The sequence below is a fragment of the Vipera berus genome (genome assembly GCF_964194415.1).
Source record: "Vipera berus genome assembly, chromosome: 3".
In the NCBI taxonomy this organism is placed as follows: Eukaryota; Metazoa; Chordata; class Lepidosauria; order Squamata; family Viperidae; genus Vipera; species Vipera berus.
This window is the reverse complement of record NC_138204.1, coordinates 67,229,270-67,252,746: the sequence shown is the minus strand read 5'-3', so window position 1 is coordinate 67,252,746 and position 23,477 is coordinate 67,229,270. Positions and strand designations below refer to the sequence as shown.

Sequence of the window (23,477 nt, the reverse complement as noted above, 5' to 3'; positions counted from 1 at the left end):
GAGGCATCCTAGGAGCTATGAGATGTTTTGCATCTCCCTTTCCAAAAATAGAAAGCGAAGTCTGCCTTCTGATATCAACATTCTTTTCATAATCATTCCCATGTCATTTCTCTCCCAACGTCAATCATCTGTCTTAATGGAGGCAAAATGAGTGGGATGATTCATGAGAAGGAGGAGAGTCACTGGAAAGCTGAGACCTGCACAATCAGAGGTCTCCTTCTCCTGGGCAAAGTCTTCACCGAGTTAATTTGTGGGTGTGTCTTTGAGTCAGTTTTTGATTCCTAGTGACTGCCCGAATTAGACCCTGCAGATTTCTTGGCAAGTTTTTCAGAAGTGGTTTGCCATTGCTTCCTTCCTGGGGCTGAGAATGACTGGTCCAAGGTGTCTCAAATGGCTTTGTCCCTTAGGCGAGACGAGAATTGTTTCCCAGTTTCAAGCCCGATGCTTTAACCACTGCACCAAAGTGATGCTTTATCAAACAACTACCGTATTTTCTGGCGTATAAGACAACTGGGCATATAAGATGACCCCCAACTTTTGAGAAGATTTTCATGGGTTAAAAAGTCATCTTATACGCCAGAAAATACGGTAATCCACATCTTTTTGAGACTTTTTGTATCATTGCCATAGTCCTCGCCTTACAACACTTCATTTAGTGGCAGTTCGAAGTTATGACAGCAGTGAAAAAAGTGACGTAGGACCATTTTTCACACTTACGGCCATAGCAGCATCCCCTTAGTTATGTGATCAAAATTCAAATGCTTGGCAACTGACTTTATCTATGATGGTTGCAGTGTCCTGGGGTCATGGGATCAACTTTTGAGACTTTCTGACAGGCAATCCAGATTCACTTAATAAGCATGTCACTAACTTAACAACTGCAGTGATTCACTTAACACCTGTGGCAAGAAAGGTCATAAACTGGGACAATGTTCACTTAGCAAATGTCTCACTTAGCAACAGAAACGCTGGGTTCAGTTGTGGTTGTAAGTGGAGGACTACCTGTACCCCATCCAAGCACAATCCACAGAAGGGGATGAAAAGCTGCAGGGATGGCTGTGTGGAATGGAGAAGAAGAAGAAAAGAAGAAGAAGGGGAAGGAGAAGGGGAAAGAGAAGGAGGAGGAGGAGGAGGAGGAGGAGGAAGAGAGAGAGAGAGAAGAAGAAGAAGAAGAAGAAGAAGAAGAAGAAGAAGAAGAAGAAGAAGAAGAAGAAGAAGAAGAAGAAGAAGTAGTTCTGTACCAGCCTGCTACCGGCCCTGCAGCAAAAGCAGGGACAACCCCTTTACAAACGGCAAGAGGCTGGAATAAAGCCTGCCAAATTTATTAACATAAAACAGAGCAAGACAAGACACCAACCATGAAACAGGAGCTATGAAACAGGAACTATCCAAGCGGTTGCCTTCAGCAAACCAGCCCTCCCACACATTCCCCTTAAATACAGTTCAGGGCGTGGCCTCTCTCTGCCTCCTTCCGACGTGCCCCATTGCCTTCCTCTGTTTACTCCTGATTGACTGCCTCCTGCGTCGGGCGTCCTTGAACAGGGTCAGCTGTGGGTCATCTTCATCCACGCTGTCAGGCTCACACAGCTGGGTCTCCGTCGTGACCAGGTGGGAGGGGCCCGGCTGAGGGCTCTGCGGAGCCTCAAGGCCATCATCAGCAAGCTCTTCAACACCCCCCTTCTCCTCCTCTGAGTTGTCCGACCCAACTGCCGAACCCACAGGCTGACCCTGAATCACAACAGAAGAAGAAGAAGAAGAAGAAGAAGAAGAAGAAGAAGAAGAAGAAGAAGAAGAAGAAGAAGAAGAAGAAGAAGAAGAAGAAGAAAGAGTGACATTTAGACGCATCTCTTCCACCTCTTCTACATTGCAGATATAATTATTTGTTGAATAACATGCCCGGGAAGTCGAAAGACTTTCCCAGAAGAAAGCCATGACAAATACTTCCACCAGGAATGTATCAGTGAAGTCATCAGACTGAAAGCTGGCTTGAAGCTCATGTTATCTTTTCAATATAAGGCAATGCATACATTTTCATGCATCGATCTGATTGCAACCACTATATGAAAATGATTGATGAAATGGGTACTGAGGTTTATATACTGTCTTACAAATAAAAATAACCTTAAACTAATAATATATTTACAATGCTGGCCACTATCATAGGAAAATGGTTTACATTATTGATGACCAACTAACGGCCTAATAGAGAACTGTGAGAAGGCATTTTCCCCCAACTCTGCCTGTCTCCAAAGTCTGTCCTTGTTTGGGCATCCAAGAGAGACAGCATGCAACACTTACTGTGAATGGGGGCACACCTGAATATATCCACATGCGCATGTGTGCAACCTCTGACTGGTGGATAGAAAAGGAGATAGAAGTTGCCGCTCATGTCTTGAACTGCAATTTTATGTTTATCGGGAAATTAGCCTCATTGGACTGAGTGACCTGTTCTGTTTATTATTTTAAATTCAGAGTGATATCTCTTTTACTCCAAATTATTCTGGGTACCTCACAATATACCAGACAGTATAAAAATGATAAATGGCAGTATAAAAATGATAAAATAGAAACAGCAGCTCACAATACCCTAATACCCAGAGTTGCTTTGGATAATGAGATGGATGGCATATAAATACTATTACTAGAACGAAAGCAAAAGAAGGAAGGGCAAGGTGGCAAACTGGCAGAAGCCCAAATATCTTACAACATTTAGCATCCACTGCTTTTCACACTGACAATCACTGTAGAATCCCCATGGTCATGTGATCAAAATTTGTGTGCGTGGTAAGTGGCACGTATGTATGATGGTTGCACTATCCTGCAGTCAAGTCATCACCATTTGTAATCTCAGCTGGCTTCCGACAAGCAAAGTCAATGGGGGAAGCCAGATTCGTTTAACAACTACATGATTCACTTAACAACCGCAGTGATTTGCTTAACAACCCTGGCAAAAAAGTGGGGCACAACTTACTCAATAACTGCCTTCGTCAGGAACAGAAATGTTGGGCTCAAATGTGGTTGTAAGTCAAGGATTAGCTGTAATTTGAAGTTACAGTAAATGTCCTATATGAAAAATGATACATAAACCATGATTGGATTACTGGTAGTCAGTTTCACACTTGGCCAATGGGTGAATTATTTCTGAATATCCCTGCAAAAGGTGACTGTGTTTGTTAAATAATACACTGTAATACAATTTTAAGTAGCAATCTTAACACCTTTACCTGGGAAAAAGTTCTAAAATTCTTCCCTAAATTTGTTTTAAATGTTAGCAGGCAGTCTTAAAAATGTTTGTCTAAATGAGTGTTATAATTTTAAAGAAGCTTTCTTCCAAAGAAGTAAATACGAAGTATGAAATGAAGTATAACATCCTACGGAGGATGTATGAAATTAGATAAATAATCACATAGGGATGCTGACATGGCATTGGTAGTGAAGAAAACAAAGTAGTAAAGAAAGGACCAGCCTTGGTTAAACCATAATCCAGTGAGATTTATTTTCAAATAAATTTAAGAACAACCTAGTGATATTCTAATTTATGTTATTATTTATTAGATTTTATCCCGCCTTTATTATTTTGATAAATAAGATGGTGAATGTACATAATATTCCTCCCTCCTCCTATTTTCCCCATGACGACAACCCTGTGAAGTGGGTTGTGAGAGTGAGAGTGACTGGCCCAAAGTCACCCAGCCAGTTTTCATGCCTATAGTGGTACTAGAACTCACAGTTCCCCACTTTCTGGTCTGGTGCCTTAACCACTAGAATAGAATAGAGCTGGAAGGGACCTTGGAAGTCTTCTAGTCTAGCCCCCCACTTAAGCAGCAGAACCTATACCATCTCAGACAGGTGATTGTCTAGTCTCTTCTTAAAAAACTCCAGTGATGGAGCGCCCATGATTTCTGGAGGCAAGCTGTTCCACTGGTCAATTGTCCTCACTGTTAGGAAGTTTCTCCTTAATTCTAGGTTGCTTTCTTTGTTTGATCAGTTTCCAACCATCATTTCTCGTCCTTCCCTCTGATGCTCTGGTGAACCATGTGACCCCCTCTTCTTTGTGGCAGCCCCTCAAGTACTGGAATACTGCTATCATGTCTCCCCTATTTCTTCTTTTCTTTAGACTAGCCCAGGGGTCGGCAACCCGAAAAAGGAAAAGAGCCACTGGGAACTGGTTCCATCACACATAAAAAAAAGTGGGAGCGCGTGCGTGCGTCCATGCACGCGCAAAAAATGTTTTGCGCATGCGCAAAACGGGTTTTTCTTGCGCATGCGCGGACGCGCGCAGTTGCCTTTTTTTATGTGTGATGGAACCGGTTCCCGGTTGCGCGACAGCGACGGCCCGTCTGCAAAGCTGCCGCTTTCGGCAGCCTGCAAACGTGCTGCGGCAGCTTTCGCAAGAAGTGGCGCCACTACCCATTCCGAGAGGTGCGTGCGCACTCTCCAAACCGCCGCCATCCTGTTTGCACAGCTGCCATGTTCGTCAATGTTTGACGAACGCGGCAGGTCTCCGGACGGGACGGCGGCGGCTTGGAGAGGTGCGCGCGCACCTCTGCCCTTCGGAAAGGTGCGCGTGCACCTCTCAGAATGGGCGGTGCCACTCTTGATTTGGAGAGGTGCGCGTGCACCACTGCCCGTTCGAAGAGGTGCGCGCGCACCGGGCGGCTGGGACCCGCAGGAGACGGCTCAAAGAGCCGCATGCGGCTCCGGAGCCGCGGGTTGCCGACCCGTGGACTAGCCAAACCCAAGTCCTCCAGCCGTTCTTCGTATGTTTTAGTCTCCAGGCCTTTGATCATCTTAGTTGCTCTTCTCTGAATTTTTTCCAAACTCTCGACATCTTTTTTGTGATACAGTGACCAATATTGGCTACAGAATTCCAGGTGTGGTCTTACTAGGGTTTTATAAAGCTAGTTTGTAAAACTGGTGCTCTTAGCAACCTTAGCAACACTAAAAGCACCTAGGCCTCAGGCAGGCCCAACAAGTGACACGTGGATGCAGTGTACAGCAGCAGGGAGGAACTGAATGCCAGAAGATTCCATTTAGCCTATGAACATCATCTCACTTCCTGTTAGTGCAAAATGTGTTTTAATAACTGAAATTATTTCTAAATAACACGGAGGCAAATCGAACAGATACAGCTAGTCAAGACTTCATTTAGTGACCGCTCAAAGTTACAACGGTACTGAAAAAAAAAATGACATGGCCATTTTTCACATTTACGACCTTTGCAGCATCCCCATGATCAAGTGATCAAAATTCAAATGCTTGGCAAGTGGTTCATACCTATGACCATTGCTGTGTCCCAAGGTCAGGTGATGACCTTTTCCGACCTTATGACAAGCAAAATCAATGGGGAAGCCAGATTCACTTAACAGCCGGGTTTCTAAGTTATCAACTGCAGCGATTTACTTAACAACTGTGGCAAGAAAGGCCGTAAAATGGGGCAAAACCCATTTAACAAATGTCTCACTAAGCTACAGAAATGTTGGGCTAAATTGTGGTTGCGAGGAAAATCAGAGCACAAGAATGGTCTCCATTATGCCAAAAAACAAACAAACAAACTTTTCAATTTTATAAGATATATATTCACCACCCAGGTGCTTACAGCTAGGCATGACATATTTTCAATCAATTAAGGGGGCACAACACTCAAGATCAGCAGATTTGCACAGACAAAGCTGAGCATTCGCTGGTTTTCCCTGTTTGTTTGTGCAGCCCTACTTTTTGGGTATTTTGTTGTTGTTGTTGTAATCAGGGACACCTGAGTTGAAGTTTAAAACTGGGACGACCCCAGTAAGCCTATTTATAGCTTTTAAATACCAGGACAAGTCCCTAGTCCTTCAAGCAAGGCATTCTCCAAAAATAAAATGAAAACATTCAACATCTCAATTTCAACCCAAGTCGCTGCCTAGCTTGTAACAAAGATGTCGAATGTTTTCAATAAAAGTCCAGGCAACGATTTAAATACAAGTTGTGCTTCAATGGCTAAATCTCAAATTAAAATGCATGCTGGGAAACATTAATAACACAACTTCACTCACTACTGATATATTTATGTTCATCCAATCCAGCTGTTATGTTAAGCCAGATTCCCTGGAGAATATAATGAAGATATTGGAAATCATTCAGTTGCATGGCATGCCCCATTTTAACAGGTTCCAGGTCTCTAAATATTTTAAAGCTACTTCCAAGGGTGGCTGTCAGAGAGGCTCAAAAGAGAAACAGTGACCTCTTCTGGGTTTAGTAAAAACCTCCAGCCATAAATGGCAAGAAGCTGATGTAATATTTGCCTTGAAAAGATAATTCATATTTTGTTCTCCCAGACAAAGAGAAAAAAAAATCATGTCAAACAAATGTTGCACTGCCTAAGTATGCTGTTTTTGAAAGCAGGCTGTTACATTAAGAAGCAAATTCATCTTGGAATCCAAAACCCTGAAAGCTTCAAAGCGCAGAGACCTTCAAAGCCAGATAGGAAGACTAAACAATTAATTTAAAACACTCATCTTCTTCTTTCAAGTGCCGTAGCGATTAACTTGCTGTCCCAGTAACTGGGCCAGCATTACTAGTTTAAACAAACAAAATGTCTTGGCTGTTTAATGGGTACATTTCAATCAGATACAAAAAGCCAAACAACTCAGCATATCGCTTTTCCAGACATTCATATTCGCACCAATTTTCCTCCCTTTAGCTGCATGCAGACCTATAAAGAAAAAATGCTTCAATGCTAGCATAGTTTCAAACATCCAATTCACCATGTCTGCATAATACTTAAAAAAAACCCCAGCAAATATTCTGTTTCTTCTGTTTTCACACATTTTTCAACCACATGCACATGGCATATTAAGTAGTGAGCTGTTGTTGAAAATGTTTGATCATTCTGTTTAAAGTGATTCCTTCAACCTACCAAGTTGTAAATTATCTGCTGTTCCCTGAGTTATAGAAGGCCTACCTTCCTGGATAATTGCATATTGGGCTTCAAAATCGTGTTTGTGGATTTACACTGCTTCCTAGACAAATAACAGGGACCTGTCAATGATGAAATCATTGCTGCCATGGTCATGATTGATATACAGACAGTCCCTGGGGTAAGAATGAGAACTGTTCCCCAGTCTGTCTTTAATTCGAAATTGTATGTAAGTCTGAACTCATTATGAGTTATTATTACTGTATTTTCCGGCGTATAAGACGACTTTTTAACCCATGAAAATCACCTCAAAAGTTGGGGGGGTCGTCTTATACACCCAGTCGTCTTATACGCCGGAAAATCAGCGTCTGGCGTGAGCCAGCAGGGCAGTCCTGCGCACGCGCGCACTCCCCGGCTGCTCCTTAGCAGCTGGGGAGTGCGCGCGTGTGCAGGACTGCCCTGCCGGCTCCCGCCCGACGCCCTTCCCTCTTGAGGCAGCATCCCCGAGGACTCCTTAGGAGCCAGGGAGCGATGCTGCCTCAAGAGGGAAGAGCATCTGGCGGGAGCCGGCAGGGCAGTCCTGCACACGCTCGCACTCCCCTGCTGCTAAGGAGCAGCCGGGGAGTGCGCGCGTGCGCAGGACTGCCCTGCTGGCTCCCGCCAGCCTGCCCTGCGATTTTCCGGCGTATAAGACGAAAAATCTTTAAAATCACCTCAAAAGTTGGGGGGGTCGTCTTATACGCCCAGTCGTCTTATACGCCGGAAAATACGGTACTAAAAATGGTGGATGGCATTCTCCTTCCTCGAACCGATGAACCACTGAAATAGCACAATGTTTTCATGAACTGCTGGAAACAGGTTGTATATTAAAAACACAAGGCTTCAGTGGTTCATCGGTTTGGGGAAGAAGAATGCCATCTGCCATTTTTAGTAATAGGTAACCTGTTCATAAGAACAAGTTGCCCTCAAGTCAGATGTTCTTAACCCAGGAACTGACAGTACAGGAAATATTGTTAATGGAATGTACTAAGTATAAGTTTTTCAGTTCTCCATGGGTGCAAATTATAAGTCATCAGTCCTCATCAAGATAGTTCTAGGTGTATACAATGCTGGGTAAAGAATTTCTGACATTTCTACCATTTTAGATAAGCTGAGCACACATAGGAGCGATATATAGCTATAGCAGTTATTCTACTATTGTAGCGTCAAGTTCAATCTATCTTCCCTCCTCCTGTAATTACTGATAGGATTGTTTTAACCTGCTATTTATCAGATGTCATTGTAATATTCTCAAATCGTTTTAATCAAAATGCCTATTATTAAATTAGTCTGTTTTCTAAACTTGAAACTTAACTTTCCCCACATATGTTCTTTACCAAAATGTGCAAAACATTCTTTACACACCCATGGAGTGGGGGGGAGGAGGGAGAGAAAGAGAAAAAAGAGGGAGGGGGGGGAGAAAGAGATATGGATGCTATTTATCACCAGAACTTTAACAACAAGGAGACTTCTTGCTAAAATAAATCCTACTTGGCTTACTTTTGTTAGTAATATAGGAATGCATTTCCTGAACACAGCACAAAAGGCCTTTGTTTAATTAACTCAGTGCTTACTATTTTATCTCAACGTTACACAAAGTCCAGTTTCATAGCAACAGTAAACAGCCTGCTGGTTACAGTAATTACTGACATATTGACAGATGGCTCTCATGGCAAATAATGAAAAATATTTCTATTCCATCAAGCGCTTAGATACAAATTCTGAGACACAGATTTTTGTTACAGCATATTGGTCTACTGGTGTCCTGGAATACTTTTTAATTGAACTGTATTTTGTCTTTTGTGGGTTTTTCTTTTACATTTGTCAACTTTGTTATTGAGCAACAGAAAAAAGAACCAGACATGAGTGGCACTGAACAGAGAAAGGTGAAGAGTTTATGCTTTTTGCAGGAAGGGAAGTCTGTTCCTGATTTTTCTAGCTGAGCCACCGCAATATTTGTTGGCATAAACCTCAATGAGCTACAATTACCGTAAATGCTGAACTTCAAAAGGTTCGGTGTATGGTAGTCATCTAAAGACAGAATGTATTCTAGCTTATTCACAAATCCATATGCCACAGAAGTACTGAAAATGAAAAAGAATGAACTTGTGGAAGGCATAAAAAACCCCGATCACCTTCTGGACTGGCTGATAGAAAAAGGTGTCCTTACGTCTGAGAAAAAAATGGTTTTGTCCTACTATAGAACACGAATGGCAAAGAACTCCCGCGTTTTGGATATCTTGGCTTCTCAAGGTGAGCGAGCGTGCAGGCTCTTTTTTTATCCCTGCTTGAAAGAGGTAGAGCCACATTTATATAGCAATATAAGGAATTATGTGACTGATGTGAATGAGAAAATTGGAGATGCCAGAAGACAACTGATAGGGTATCTCCTTGAAAAAGATAAAGGATGGGTTCAAAAGGATAAGGCTTCCCATCAAGGGAAAAAAGATAGCCCTAGATCTATTAAGCAAAAAAAGAGGATTTATGATAAACCTAAATCAAAATCCACTTTGGCAGCAAGACAATCCCTAGACAATGTTCCTACCATCTTTGACTTGGTGAGGAAAGGAATTCTTTCTGATCTGGAAAAAGCCTTAAACGTGACTAATGTGAATGCAACAAACTCTGCAAATGAGACTCTCTTACACATTGCAGCAGCTCACGGGCACACTGAGATAATTGACTATTTAATCAGCAAAGGTGCCAAACAAGAGGTAAGGGATAACAAAGGAAGAACCCCACTGCACAGAGCCACTGAGAAAGGTCATGATAAAGCCATGAACAGGCTGCTCCAAGCTGGTGCCAACATGTACAGTTTGGATCAAGAAGGCAAAACCCCTCTTCACTTGGCCAACCAGAACCAGCACATGCATGTTCTAAAGAACATCTTAAAAGAAGAGGCAAGACGACACAAGAATCAGCACAACTTCCTGCACATGGCTGCTCTCAAGGATGAGAGTGACCTGGTTCAAATCCTTTTAAAAAATGGTGCTTTCGTAAATGCCAGGGATGAGAAAGGCCAGACGGCTTTGAGCTATGCTGTGTCTCAGGGACATGAGAAGACTGTCAAGGTATTGTTGGAAGGTGGAGCCAAAGTTGATTCCAGCATAATTGATGCCACCTTTAACAGCAACAACCAATCTCTCTTCAAAATATTGCTGGAATATGCCAGAGGGTTATCATCTGAATCTATGGTATCAGCCCTGTTTAAAGCCATAGGAAAAGATCTGCATGGCATTGTGGCAGCTTTAATTGAAAGAGGGATAGACATTAATGTCCGTAATGAGCAGTACACACCATTGCTTTTGGCGTGTAAAATGGGGAAGATCAAGTCAGCAAAAGTTCTTATTGAGAAGGGAGCCAGCTTGAAGGACAAGGCCCCTAACTTAAGTAGCCCCTTACACCTAGCAGTTGAAGCTGGGGCCTCTTCTATTGCACAGATGCTTCTGCAGAAGGGAATAGATCCTAACATCACAGCTCAAGGAAATCAAACGCCCCTCCATGTTGCTGCACTATACAATAGAGGAGCGTTAGTTGACCTCCTAATTGAAGGAGGAGCTAAAATTGATGCAGTCACCATAGATCTGTTCACTCCATTGCACATGGCGAGTGATAAAGGTCACACTGATATAGCTCTAAAGCTGTTGCAACGTAGAGCCAATGTCAACCTCAAGAATAAACGATCAAAGACACCTCTTCATCTTGCAGCTGAAATGGGGAATCCTGCAATGGTGGAGCTGCTTCTGAATTTCAAGGCAGATCCAAATGCAACAGATAAAGAGAAAAAGACCCCACTTCATTTTGCAACTTTGGGAGGCCATTTTTATGCAGTGAAAGCCCTGCTGGCTAAAAAGACTAGAGTTGCAAGCAAAGACATGGATGGCTGCACACCAATGCATTATGCAGCTATCAACGGGAATGTGGAAATATTAAAAGAACTTTTGATGGTGGGAGATAATAAAAATATCAATGACAAAAATATTTGGAGAAAGACACTTTTGCATCTCGCAGCAGAACATGGACACAGCAATCTAATAGATTTTTTGTTGAGCAATGGCTCAGCTATTAATGCCTTAGACAATAATAAAGATACCCCATTGCACTGTGCTTGCAAAGCTGGTCATTTTGACTCTGTAAGAGCACTGCTCAACTGGTCTGCAGGAGATAAAGCAAATCTACAGGCTACTAATAGCGTGAAGAAGACCCCATTGCAAGTAGCAGAATCCAATGTCACTGAGCACCAAGCTCAAATTGTTAATCTTTTGAAAAAGAAAATGTTTTTGATAAGATAGATTTGCAAAGAGGGTATTATAGATACACCTTGTACATTTAACTTAAGGGATCCAGTGAAATACTGTATCTAATTAATGCATATAGTTTGCCCCAAGATGTTTAGGTTTATAGATTATACTCACCAAAATACTACATCTTCTCAGTCAATCAATAGTTGGCTTTTCACTGCAGGGATGAAACATTCCCAATTTATCTTTAACTGGCTCTTTTGAGAAAAAAACCAATTAAATATGCCCAGGTGGTAGTGGACAGAGGATTATAAATTTGATCAAGGTAGCAACTTTAAAAAAAACACCTTCTGACCTATTTATTTGTACAATTTGACTCACAACTCCAGACACAGTTAAAATTATGTTAAAGATACTACATTTTTCTAGAATAGCAATTGTGGCCCAAGCAGATTACATTAAAAAGTTCTGATTCTATTCTCTATCATGTATATGTACCCCATCCTAGAGATTAAGTTGCCTTCTATAGGGCAGCTAGAGGCAACTTCTTTGTCACAGTAGTAGCAAACCTGCAAAATACTCTGCTGTAGAAATTTAAGACGTTTTCTTCCTATCTAGCCTGTGTTCTTCAGCAAGGCTTGATTTTATTCAATTGTTTATAGTTTTGTTCTAGCTCTAGAATTATTACAATCAATTTCATTTCTCTTGATTTATATACATTGACCCATTTTATTTCTGTTAATACGTAGTTGTTGTTTTTGAATGGACAATAGCAGCTTCAGGGATCCAATTTTCAGAGAGGTGAAAGTGAGGTTATCGGCTTTAGTATAAATAAATAAGACTGCTTACACTATGAAGCTTGTAACTACCCTATATCCAGCAATGAAATATAGATATTACATGGCTGCATTCCTATAAAATGTGTTGATGTTAGCACCAAGTATAGCATAATGTAAAGTTTTATTACTCTACGTATTAACACATAAATGGATATGACCCAAAGTAAACCTGGAAGCTAGTTACCACATTATTGTATTAGATCAATATTCTTTTGTTTAGAATACAGAAACTGTAACAGAAATGCATTTGATAGTTTAAAGACAAAGTATTGCCACACATTTTATATAATGAAAACATTACTATACTGGATGTTTCGAAAGTTGTTCTTAATAAAGCCAAATTGTACTGATGGTGCCTCCTACTCCCTCTGTACGGTAATTTGCCCCACATATGTGTAATACACACTCTTATTGTTAACAAACTCAGGAAGTCTTACATCAGGTTTTCAGGCAATTGAGGAAATATTACTTAATTTCTTTTCTTGAGAATAAGAATGCCTCTTATTTTACACCCTAACATGGAAAGGTTTGCTTGGAAATAAAACCCTGAACAAGTAGTCCTCAACTTACAACAGTTCATTTAGTGACCATTCAAAGTTACAACAGCACTGAAAAGAATGACTTATGACTTGCAACCATTGTAGCATCCCCAATGTCATGTGACCAAAATTGGGGACGCTTGGCAACTCACCCATATTTATGACCGCTGCAGCATCCAGTGGTCGCATGATCACCTTTTGCTACCTTCTGACCAGCAAAGCCAATGGGGAAGTCAGATTCACCTAACAACTGTGTTACTAACTTAACAGCTGTAGTGAAATGCTTAACAACTGTGGCAAGAAAGGGTGTAAAATGGAGCAAAATTCACTTAACAAGTGTCTCACTTAGCAACATAAATTTTGGGCTCAGTTGTGGTCGCAAGTTGAGGACTTACCTGTATATTCTTCTAAGTAATTGTCAGAAGACTGTTGTTAAAATCTTTGACTGTGGGGTCCTTTGGTGTTCTCTGAGCTTGGTTGTTTTCTTGCAGACATTTCATTACCAAACTAGATAACATCATCAGTGTTAGTACGGAGGGAGGTTTGATCTCATTTTATATTCTCGTGACTTGCCCTTCGGCGTAGGTGGGAGTGGTTATGGTGGTTCCTTGACTGCGCTATTGTTTATTGTTTGCTTGTTCCCAGTTCCTTCGCTGGGACTTTGTTTGCTTCTTGATTGTTGGTTAACCTTGATGTTAATCTCTGCTCATACGGGTGTTGATTACTGGTGAAGAAGTGTTTTGGGGGGGTTTTGTTTCCTTTTGGCTTTTTGACTGTGTCTTTTGAATGTTATGTAGATGTTGTTTACTGCATTTCTACGTGCCTGTTGATTGCTGATGTGTTTGAGTGCCAGACTTCCAGGAATTCTCTAGCATATTTGGACATGGCCACTTCAATGCAAATGCCATAGCTCTGTATTATGATGGTCTCTGAGTCTTTAATGAAACATATTACCAGCAACCCCCCATCCCCAGAGATGGGGATGTTAAAAAAGCAGAATATATTTGTCCAAAGGAATAATAGAAAATCTTAGGCAGAAACCTCACCCCCCACAAGTAGAGACCAGGTCTGTAGAAATGCAGATTTGATAATCCTTTCAGAAAGACTGGAGCCAGGAAGTTTAGAGCTAATGGGATTAGAACAGGGTGTCAAACTGCCGGCCCATGGGCTGGATGCATCATAGTGAAACTGTGCCCACCCCATTGTTGGCAATGGCAAAAAAGTCATGATATGTTGCGACACGTCACATGACATTGCAAGTTCGACACCCCTGGATTAGAAAGACAAAGATCCCTAGAACCAACAACTCCTCGCCCAAAAAACTCCAACACAGGACATAGCCATCAGCCACAGCCCCAGGTAACAGGACATGACCTTTAGGAAATAACAGGATTAACCAACCACCATTAGAATACCAGAAGGGCACACTGAACCTCAGGTCAAAGTTCATGCCACAGGAACAAATCCAAACACAAAAGCCCAAGAAGATATAAAAATCCACCACTCCCAGCACCATGTGGTCAGCCACCCCAGAAACGTGCTGCTGTCACTTTAATTTCTGGCAACTAAATAAACAAGAACCTTATTTCTAAAGCATTTTCCATTTTGCTTATTCCCACCTTGGACTGGATGATTTTTCTTTCAACACCAGCCTAAACTCTTATTCAGTTAAATTCAGTTCAGAATACAGACTTTCATAACTTCTGCTATACAACATTTGAGTATTTTAGTTTAAAAGAATAATTTTATGCATATGATTGTCTATTGCAGATTTATCAACATTTTAAAAAGCTTTTCAAATACAAGAGCGTGTCTGTTATTATAATCTTGCTTGTAAGTACTTTCATTGAAGTTAATGGAACTGATTATCTTTCCAATTAATCTTCATAATATGTTGAGCCTGCTAAGTAAAGAGATTATGGGGTCATGTGATCAACTTTTGCAACCTCCCGACAAGTGAAGTTAATGGGGAAACCAGATTCACTTAAACGTTACCGTTGAAGGAAAAAATCTTCATTGGGTCCAGTCCAAGCTGGGAATAAACAAACATGGCAACTGCTTTAGAAAGAAGGTTGTTGTTTATTGAAGAGGAGAGCCAGACAGAAAGATGGCTCTGTAAGAAAAGAGAGTGAGCACATGTAGTAGGGAGTGGGTTTTATATCCTCTTGGGCTTTTGTTTGGAGTTGTTTCCTGTTTGAGGCTTTGTATTTCCTGTGTCATGTACTTTGACCTGAGTCTGAGTGTGCCCCTTTGGCATCTGTGGGTTAATCCTATTATGTCCTGTCCTAGAGTTTGGGTGGGGTATGTAGATTTTAGGGGTCTTTGTCTTCCTAAACTTCTAGCTGGAGGGCTCCAACTTTCCTGAATGATTAATCTGCATGTCTACAGAGCTGGTTTCTGCTTGGGGGAGGGAGACTTGAGGCTATTAAGAAAAACTGGGCACGCTTTTCTGACTCTTTAAGATCCTTTGAGGAAATATATTTTTCTGCCCTTTTAATATTTCCTTCTCTGGAGGGGGGCTGCCTTCTCACATTACTCACTTAACAACTGCAATGAATCACTTAACAACTGCGGCAAGAAAGGTAGTAAAATGGGACAAAACTCACTGAACAACTGTCTCTCTTAGCAACATAAATCTGGGGCTCAATTCTAGTCGTAAGTTGAGGACTACCTGTACTCAGTTTGGAAGATATTCTCAACTGCTGAACCAGAATTGTCTTTAAAAAAATCGGAAGGACCCTTAGGTGGAGGCAGAGACTCAGGAAATGCACAGCCTTTCGCAGCTCAGATCTGGCAGTCCTATTTTAAAGCAAGGCTGTCTTCTATAGCGGCATTTTGCTGCTACAGCCTTGAAAACATCTACAAACACACGAATAAGTGATTCGCACACTGTTTATTTTCCCCTCTGTTCTTTCTCTCGCCACATTGGTCTTTCCACAGCATCCTTCCACCCGACTCCCGTTTTCCCCCCACCCCGAAGCAACTAAGGGCGGAAGCAAGAGCAACGGGGAGCCCGTTGCCCTTTGCGCATGCGCGGATCTAGAGTCTGTCTCCTGGAACGTCACCCACGCCCGAGTTCCAGGGCGGAAGACGCGCCAGCCCAGGCGGGACATTTGACTCCCTTCCTGTGTCGTCACCGCGAGATCCGGTGGAGGTGCCACTATGGAGGCTGTGGAAGAGTTGGATGTCGATGTCGAGGGGGACTCGACGGTGGGACCTGCTGCGGAAGCGCAGCCTGGGTAAGAAAGGGCGAGCTTTTGGGCTGCCAACCTGGCAATCGGGAAGATGGTTCTGTCTTCCGAGGAGAGGCCTCGTGCAATGCCGTTCGTCTAGACCAGGGGTAGGCAACCTCGGCTCTTTTATGACTCATGGACTTCAACTCCCAGAATTCCTGAGCCAGCTTGGCTGGCTCAGGAATTCTGGGAGTTGAAGTCCATGAGTCATAAAAGAGCCGAGGTTGCCTACCCTTGGTCTAGACCCTTTTGCGTTGCGATGGCTGGTTGAGGTCCGTCGTTCCACTTCCCTGGGGCTCGGACAGCCTTTCTCAACCTTGGCCATTTTAAATTCTGTGGACTGCAACTCCCAGAATTATACATCCACCGTGCGGGCCGAGGAATTCTGGGAGTTGAAGTCCACACGTCTTAAAGTAGCCAGTGGTGAGAAACACTGATCTAGGGCTTCTGGCTAAAATGAAACATCTTAGGGGAAGATGTTTCATTCCGTCGGTCTCCCAGAATCATACTCGTTCTCGCGCGGGTTAGGTAAAGCAGACTTTATCAGATAATTTATCTATTCTGGGTTTTTTTTTAGAAGACTGAAATGATGGTGGAAGGGGTGGAGACGCCATCCCTTGCACTCCCGAGCTATTCTCTTGTATTTATCAAAATAAAGCTTTTGGCCGGTTAATTTTGCAAACAGAGCATGGGATGGAGTGGTGTATTTGTAAACTGTGGCAGCCTTCAGATGTTTCAGTTAGAGTTCATGATGTCTTTTTACTATTTGTAAACCTTGCAACTGTTGTCTAGACGAGAAGCACAACTTGGAGTACTAGCTTTATCTTTATTGTAAGGTTACATTAACAGAATCTTGCAAGACTGAATGTACCCCTCCCTTCTTTCACTTTTACTCTCCCAATAGTTAAAATCTTCTTCAGTGTCAAATATTATTCATCACACTAGAGTTTATTATTGCTACCTATAAATAAGAATCTAGTCAACTAATAGTCAAAGCTAACTTGGCATTAGATAAGGGAGGGAGCTGGACTTGGGGTCTCTTGTGGCAACGTTTAAACCCGCTCTCTAGTTCAGCCTGTTCTTGTCGTACAGTATTATTTGGTAATCCATATGTTCTTGTAAAGACAAATGGGTAGGATCAAGGGCAGAGCAATATTATATGACATTTAAAAAGTATTAAAATACCATGCCTGTGATAATCTTTATTCTTCGGCTTTTCATTCCAGAAGTTACCAATATCCATCATCCAGTTTACTTCAAGATCACTACCTTGATTCTACTTGGAGAACAGATGTGGTTCTTGTAAGTAAACTACAGAATATAATGGAAGAATGAGTTCTCATTCTTTGTATTTTTGGACAAATGTTTTATGATATGTTTCAATTTCCATCTACTTTGGTGTATAAACTACCATAGGCAGAAAGAAAATATATGCAGTGTTCATAAAAAAATATTTAAGCCCAGAACAAATATGACATAGCTAGTTATGTGCAGTAGGTTTATGTATATGTCTTTTTTCTTTTCAAGGCATGCTTATTATGTTCCTTTTCCTGTTCCTTTTTGGGTTTCTAAGGAAAGGATGAAATTTTACTAATTTATATTATTTTTTTAAACCACGTTTTACCTCAGGTTTTCTGAGTTTTCCTACAAATATGACTATTTTTTCACTTTGCATCTTAGAGGATTCCTCTTTCTCTTCATACCACTCCTGATATGAGAATTAATGTTGTGTAACTGCTGTTTTCTTCTCTTAGCCTTGGAGTCTTGATAGTACAATTAGTGAAGAAAATAAGGCTGTCATTGAGAAGATGCTTCTGGAAGAAGAGTATCCTTTTCTTACTAAAAAGTGAGAAAAAGAGCTGTAATGCAGATTTGTAATTCAGCAGGTATATCTAAAGATTATGACTAGTTCTGTAATAATTTGTTCCTCATGCTTATTTCCCAAGATACTTTCTTTTGCCAACAGTCTCGTAATCCTCTGAAAAAAGGACTATTATTTATGTCCTTGTTGATTAGACCTACAAGGACATAAAGCATGAATGATTCTTTTCATAGATTAATATAACATACCTGTGTGAATAAGCTCAGTTGTGCTATGTGAAGAGGAAGAACTTGGGTTATGTACTGTGATTGGTTTGTCTACCACCAGTTTTTGTGATTCCTGGGTAGATTTTTGCTTTTTCCATGTTTTGAAACTTATTTTAAAAAAGTATAAGAGGGAACTGCTAAATATTTGAAGGTTTGATAATGAAACATCTGCAAGAGAACAACCAAGCTCAGAGAGCACCAAATACCTTTCATCTCAATCCCGAGCTTCAAAATATTCTTCTTTATTAGGAAAGAAAAAGTTGTTGTTGTTGTTAGTTGTGAAGTCGTGTCCGACCCATCGCGACCCCATGGACAACATTCCTCCAAGTAAAATTATTCTAATTTCACTGAACGTGAGTGGTGGTACAGACAAATTTTATGCATCTTATCTATGTTGTCTTGGGTTTCAGTTATAAGCACATTAAGCTTTCATAATACATGTGGGATTATTTTTCTTCATTAACCAAGTGTTGTGCAAGCATTATGTGGTGTTATTACAATACTTCATGTGTTACAACATATGCAAATTCATTGGTTTTCAATGACACTGCTTTTAATAACTGCTCAAACATTCCTGTGAAAAATTTTCTCTCACGATAGTGTACTTTCTGAAGTCCTTAATATATTTCAGATATTATTTGTCTAGCAAGTCGCTTCCAGAAAAAAATTGGCACGAGCTGAAGGAAATTGATAAAAAATGTACAAAAAGGTAAAATTTGCTCTGTAAAACTGGGGGGGGGATCAATGTTCTTTAATGTTCTTTTTGATCACACTATTTTTTTTAAAGCAAGAATTTAATATTTTAAACCACACCTTCATTCTGCAATGTATAAAAATTAAAACTGAAAATAATAGCTGGATATAATCAGAATACTGGTAAACATTTTAAAAATCTGCACATTATAAAAATAATTTTAGAAATATCTACTAAATATATAGTATTAAGTAACATTTATTTTTCTTGTTTTTACTTCATAGTCCACACAAGAAAGAAACAAAAATCATGTATGTACTTCTGATGCTAAAGCTAAGTTTAAGATTGTTGTTTTATGCATGTAGAATTTGTTGTGTTATTTATAAACACTCTGAAATAATTGAGTTTCTTGCATTCATATTGGCTTGTTCCAAGATTGCATATTGTTGGTGAGAGCCTTCTATTAGGGCAAAAGATTTTTAATATCATGTACACACTAACAACTCCCAAAACAGAATGGTGGAGTGATAGGAAATCCTATGCAAGATACTACAAGTCTCAGAGTCTGAACCCAAACCCTTGGTTTAAAAAATGTGACTTTTTAGATATGTGATATGCTCTTAAGTATTTTTTGTAAAGGCAGTTGATCATGCCAATTCTCTTTTATTTCCAATTATTTAAGTGCATGTGTGTGAAATTAAGTATTTTGCTTTCTGATAGGCTTCGTTCACCTATCACAAAATCAGCAACTAGTTCACTGAAGTGGACAACCGAAGAAAAGGAAAAGTTTGAAGAAGGACTGGTAAATATTACAAACGCTAACATTTAACATAAATGGTTTTAAATACAACCATACGACATAATTGTTTAAAAAGGAACAAGAAAGTACAAGTGGTCCTTGACTTATGACCACAACTGAGCCTCAAAATTCTGTGCTAAGCAAAACAGTTAAGTGAGTTTTGCCTCATTTTATGATCTTTCTTGCCACAGTTGTTAAATGAGTCACTACAGTTGTTAGTAGCATGGTTGTTAAGTGAACCTGGCTTCCCCATTGACTTTGCTTGTCAGAAGGTCGCAAAAGGGGATCACATGACCATCATAAATACTACCAGTTGCCAAGCATCCTAATTTTGATCACATGACCATGGGGATGCTGCAACGTAAGAGTGAAAAATCACTTTTTCAATCCTGTTGTAACTTTGAATAGTCACTTAAGGAATGGTTGTAAGTCAAGGACTATCTGTAATTCTACTTGGACCATTTACTGCAATTTTGGTGATAATCAGCCATCCTTTAGTCTTAACATTGAAATATTCTGTGTTGAACGAGACAACCTTGGCAAGCCAGCAGGGATTCTAAGATGCATAAATCAGGGAAGTGTAATTCCTTGTACTCATTCTCACTCTGTTACAAAATATCCCCAATCGTTTATAGCAAATTTGAGAGGGAAGATGATAAACTCTTTATCTTCCGAGAGTAAGATATAATCTGGGTTTAGCTTCCTAATTAGGGTTGAAAACTATTCTAAGACCCTTAGTCTGTTCTGTTAGCAAAGTTATGGTAAAAAGCTGCCATTCTGGGGATTGCCAGAGGAGTGTGTTAAAACATTAAATTCTAAAAAAGTTATTTGACAAGGATGTACTGTGGTTTGCTTTGGATCTCCATGATACTTTAGAGCAGGGGTCCCCAACCCCCAGTCCGTGGACCAGTACCGGGCCACAGCATGCCAGCAACCGGTCCGCACAAACAAGCATCCGTGGGATGCAGGCAGCACTCAAAACCATGCACACTCTGGTCCATGGAAAAACCTCTCTCCACGGAACTGGTCCCTGGTGCCCAAAAGGTTGGGGACCTCTGCTTTAGAGTGTGAACTTAATACCTGTTGGCAATACAAGTAGTCCTCATTTAGCAACCACAATTGGGATTAACAACTTGTTATTAAGTAAAACGGCAACTGTGCTTATGATCTCACTTCAACTTTCCTTTGCCGTTTAGACCTGCAAAGGTCTGAAAGGGAGGACCGGTCACATTTTTTTTTCATCACTGTTGTAACTGCAAATGGTCAATGAATGAGTTAGCCGCTAAAGGAGGACTACCCATAACTGTCAGCCATGAGAGGTGGTCCAATCAAGAAGGACAGCCATGAGAGGTGGTCCAATCAAGAAGGACAATCGGCATTACTCGCTCTATTTTTATTGTTAAGTGTCCTTAACAAAATTTTGCAAGTCTGAAATTACCCCTCACATCCCTCAGTTATACTCTCCTGAGGACCAGGGAGGGTCCCTTATGAGGTGTTTTTTTTAGAACCCCTTCCTCCTTCAAATTCACATTTTGTTTATCAGACTGTTTTCTAGGCTGAAGCTCTTCCTCCTGTCTCCCAAGGTTATTTCCACATACCATTACAGTCCCCTATAGTAGCCATGTTTAGATAAAGTGCTGTCTTTTCTGTATTCCCACCTCTGAATTTATATTTACTTTTTTGTTAGGCTAAATTTGGCAGAAGATGGACAAAAATTGCTATGATGATTGAAAGTCGCAACGTTCTTCAAGTAAAGAGCTACGCCAGACAGTATTTTAAGAATAAGGTAAATTAGAAATGAGTTTTACTTGACAGGATGACAAATAGAAAAAAGATTAGCTATAAGAAATAAATTGATCAAATCTATCCAGTGTCCAGCTTTTCTTTTGATTAATATTAATTGAGCCACTGAGTGAAATATCACACAAGTGGACTACCACTCATGCAGTTTCAAATTCTTCCAACCGCCCAAATTCTGTTGAAATTTTGAGAGCACCCAGTTGAGTTTGTATGTCTGCAGCTCCTTTTTTTTTTTGCATTTTTGCTTATAGGAGCAATTCTGTAACGCATTGCTACCTTGAGATGAAAATGCTGACTTATTACTCCTAACTGGAATTGTTTTTAACTGGAGAATGGGACAACGTTGAGAAGTAGCTACCGTATTTTCCGGCGTATAAGACGACTTTTTAACCCATGAAAATCATCTCAAAAGTTGGGGGGTCGTCTTATACGCCCAGTCGTCTTATACGCCGGAAAATCAGCGAGCCCGGGAAGGCACGCCCTCCCCTCTCACTGTGGAGGAAGCAGGGCAGGCTGGCGTCTGGCGGGAGCCGGCAGGGCAGTCCTGCGCACGCGCACGCTCCCCGGCTGTTAAGGAGCACTCCTTAGCAGCCGGGGAGTGCGCGTGTGTGCAGGACTGCCCTGCCAGCTCCCGCCCGACGCTCTTCCCTCTTGAGGCAGCATCCCCGAGGACTCCTTAGGAGCCGGGGAGCGATGCTGCCTCAAGAGGGAAGAGCATCAGGCAGTAGCCGGCAGGGCAGTCCTGCACACACGCGGACTCCCCGGCTGCTAAGGAGTGCTCTTTAACAGCCGGGGAGCGCGCGTGTGCGCAGGACTGCCCTGCCAGCTCCCGCCAGATGCCAGCCTGCCCTGCTTCCTCCACAGTGAGAGGGGAGGGCGTGCCTTCCCGGGCTCGCTGATTTTCCGGCGTATAAGACGAAAAATCTAGAAAATCATCTCAAAAGTTGGGGGGTCGTCTTATACGCCCAGTCGTCTTATACGCCGGAAAATACGGTAGTTTATTTGTCTTAACTGGTGTTCTTTTTTGATCCATTTATTTATTTGTTTGTTTGTTTGTTTGTTTGTGCCTTGCTTAACTCTTCTTAATGTAACCAGGCAAAAAGTGATGGCTTGGAAAAAGTGAAACAGCAGCAACAGCACGTTGGTGCTTCCCTTCCACAAAGCAATGAGGATGATGGCAGGAAGAAGGTGACATGGGCACCAGAGAACTTAAGAGGTCGAGCAGACCCTAATTTAAATGCAGTGAAAATTGAAAAATTATCAGATGACGAGGAAGTAGACATTACAGATGAAATGGATGAACTTTTATCCTGTGCGCATCTGCAAGAATCTGGAAAGCCTGAGATATTAGATATTCCAAAAAGCCCATCCGAGCAAAGCAATTGGACAGAACCTGTTTTGGATTCTGCTCATCACACGTCTGCTGTTGTCTTAACCAGGGACGTTACAAAGCCAGAGCAAAACCCAGATGAAACTGCAGTCTCCTGCTCTGAGAATAAAGAGCATCGGACTATAAAAATGGAGAATCAGAAGTGTGACGGAACAGGGACTTCTGAAAGTCCCGGCTGCTTTCCTAGTCCAGAGCTTTGTGAAGAACAAAAGAACGCAACTGACAGCAGCAGCAGCATTCATTTCTTTTCTTCTGAGTGCCTTGGGGAGGAAAATCGGATGGATGCAGAGGAGCTTAAGTCACCCGATCAAGAAATAGCTATAGATAGAGGCATTATATTAGAAGAAGAAAAGCAAGCAATTCCAGAGTTTTTTGTCGGACGTCAAGCCAAAACACCTGAGCGCTATTTGAAAATTAGAAATTATATTTTGGACCAATGGTAAGCGTTACTGATGAACTGAAGACTCACTTCAGGTTCATCGGACTCCTTTGGACAGTCAGTTTGCTGTTTTTAAGGGGATCCGGGCAATGCATACGTAGCGCTGGTGAAAAGAATGTCACCGGTGATAGGGTATGCAACAGACATGCTTCATGTAATTAACAGCTCGTGTATTTTATATGTATTTTATATTTTTGAGCTGTCTGGCCCAGACTGAGGGGTTTTAATTATTTATTAATGGGGTTTTAGTTTAAATTCAGGGACTTAATTTAATTTTAGTTTTAATCGATTTTAACTTTGTATGTATGTATTTTTAATTTTTCCCTGTAAACCGCCCTGAGTCCTACGGGAATAGGGCGGTATACAAGTTTAAATTATATACATATACATATACACACACTTGCACTGTTATGTAGTGTCCATTTACAGTACGTGACTTGGTAGCCACCTGTGCCCCCTTTTTATGCACCCTAATAAC

The 23,477-nt window shown here is 41.2% G+C and overlaps 2 protein-coding genes across 4 annotated transcripts in view; both read left to right on the top strand.

Annotated features, from left to right (window-relative positions):
• Positions 1-8,979: 8,979 nt before the first annotated feature.
• Positions 8,980-11,229, top strand: LOC308666173 (CARD- and ANK-domain containing inflammasome adapter protein-like; the record flags this gene model as incomplete). The annotated part of the gene is made up of 1 exon (XM_081324765.1): positions 8,980-11,229. The coding sequence occupies one exon, from the start codon at positions 8,980-8,982 to the stop codon at positions 11,227-11,229; it is 2,250 nt and encodes a 749-aa protein (XP_081180891.1).
• Positions 11,230-15,694: 4,465 nt separating this feature from the next.
• The window catches only part of MYSM1 (Myb like, SWIRM and MPN domains 1), a 34,602-nt gene continuing 26,819 nt past the window's right edge, over positions 15,695-23,477 (top strand). For all 3 annotated transcript variants that reach the window (XR_014026028.1, XR_014026029.1, XM_081324638.1), the window contains exons 1-8: positions 15,695-15,795; positions 17,016-17,091; positions 17,544-17,614; positions 18,509-18,586; positions 18,856-18,882; positions 19,292-19,373; positions 21,058-21,156; positions 22,266-22,999. Coding sequence is in view for 1 of the 3 variants with exons in the window: in XM_081324638.1 (XP_081180764.1) it covers positions 15,719-15,795; positions 17,016-17,091; positions 17,544-17,614; positions 18,509-18,586; positions 18,856-18,882; positions 19,292-19,373; positions 21,058-21,156; positions 22,266-22,999 (1,244 nt within the window). In the remaining 2 variants the exon portion in view is untranslated. The remainder of the gene's footprint in view (positions 15,796-17,015; positions 17,092-17,543; positions 17,615-18,508; positions 18,587-18,855; positions 18,883-19,291; positions 19,374-21,057; positions 21,157-22,265; positions 23,000-23,477) is intronic.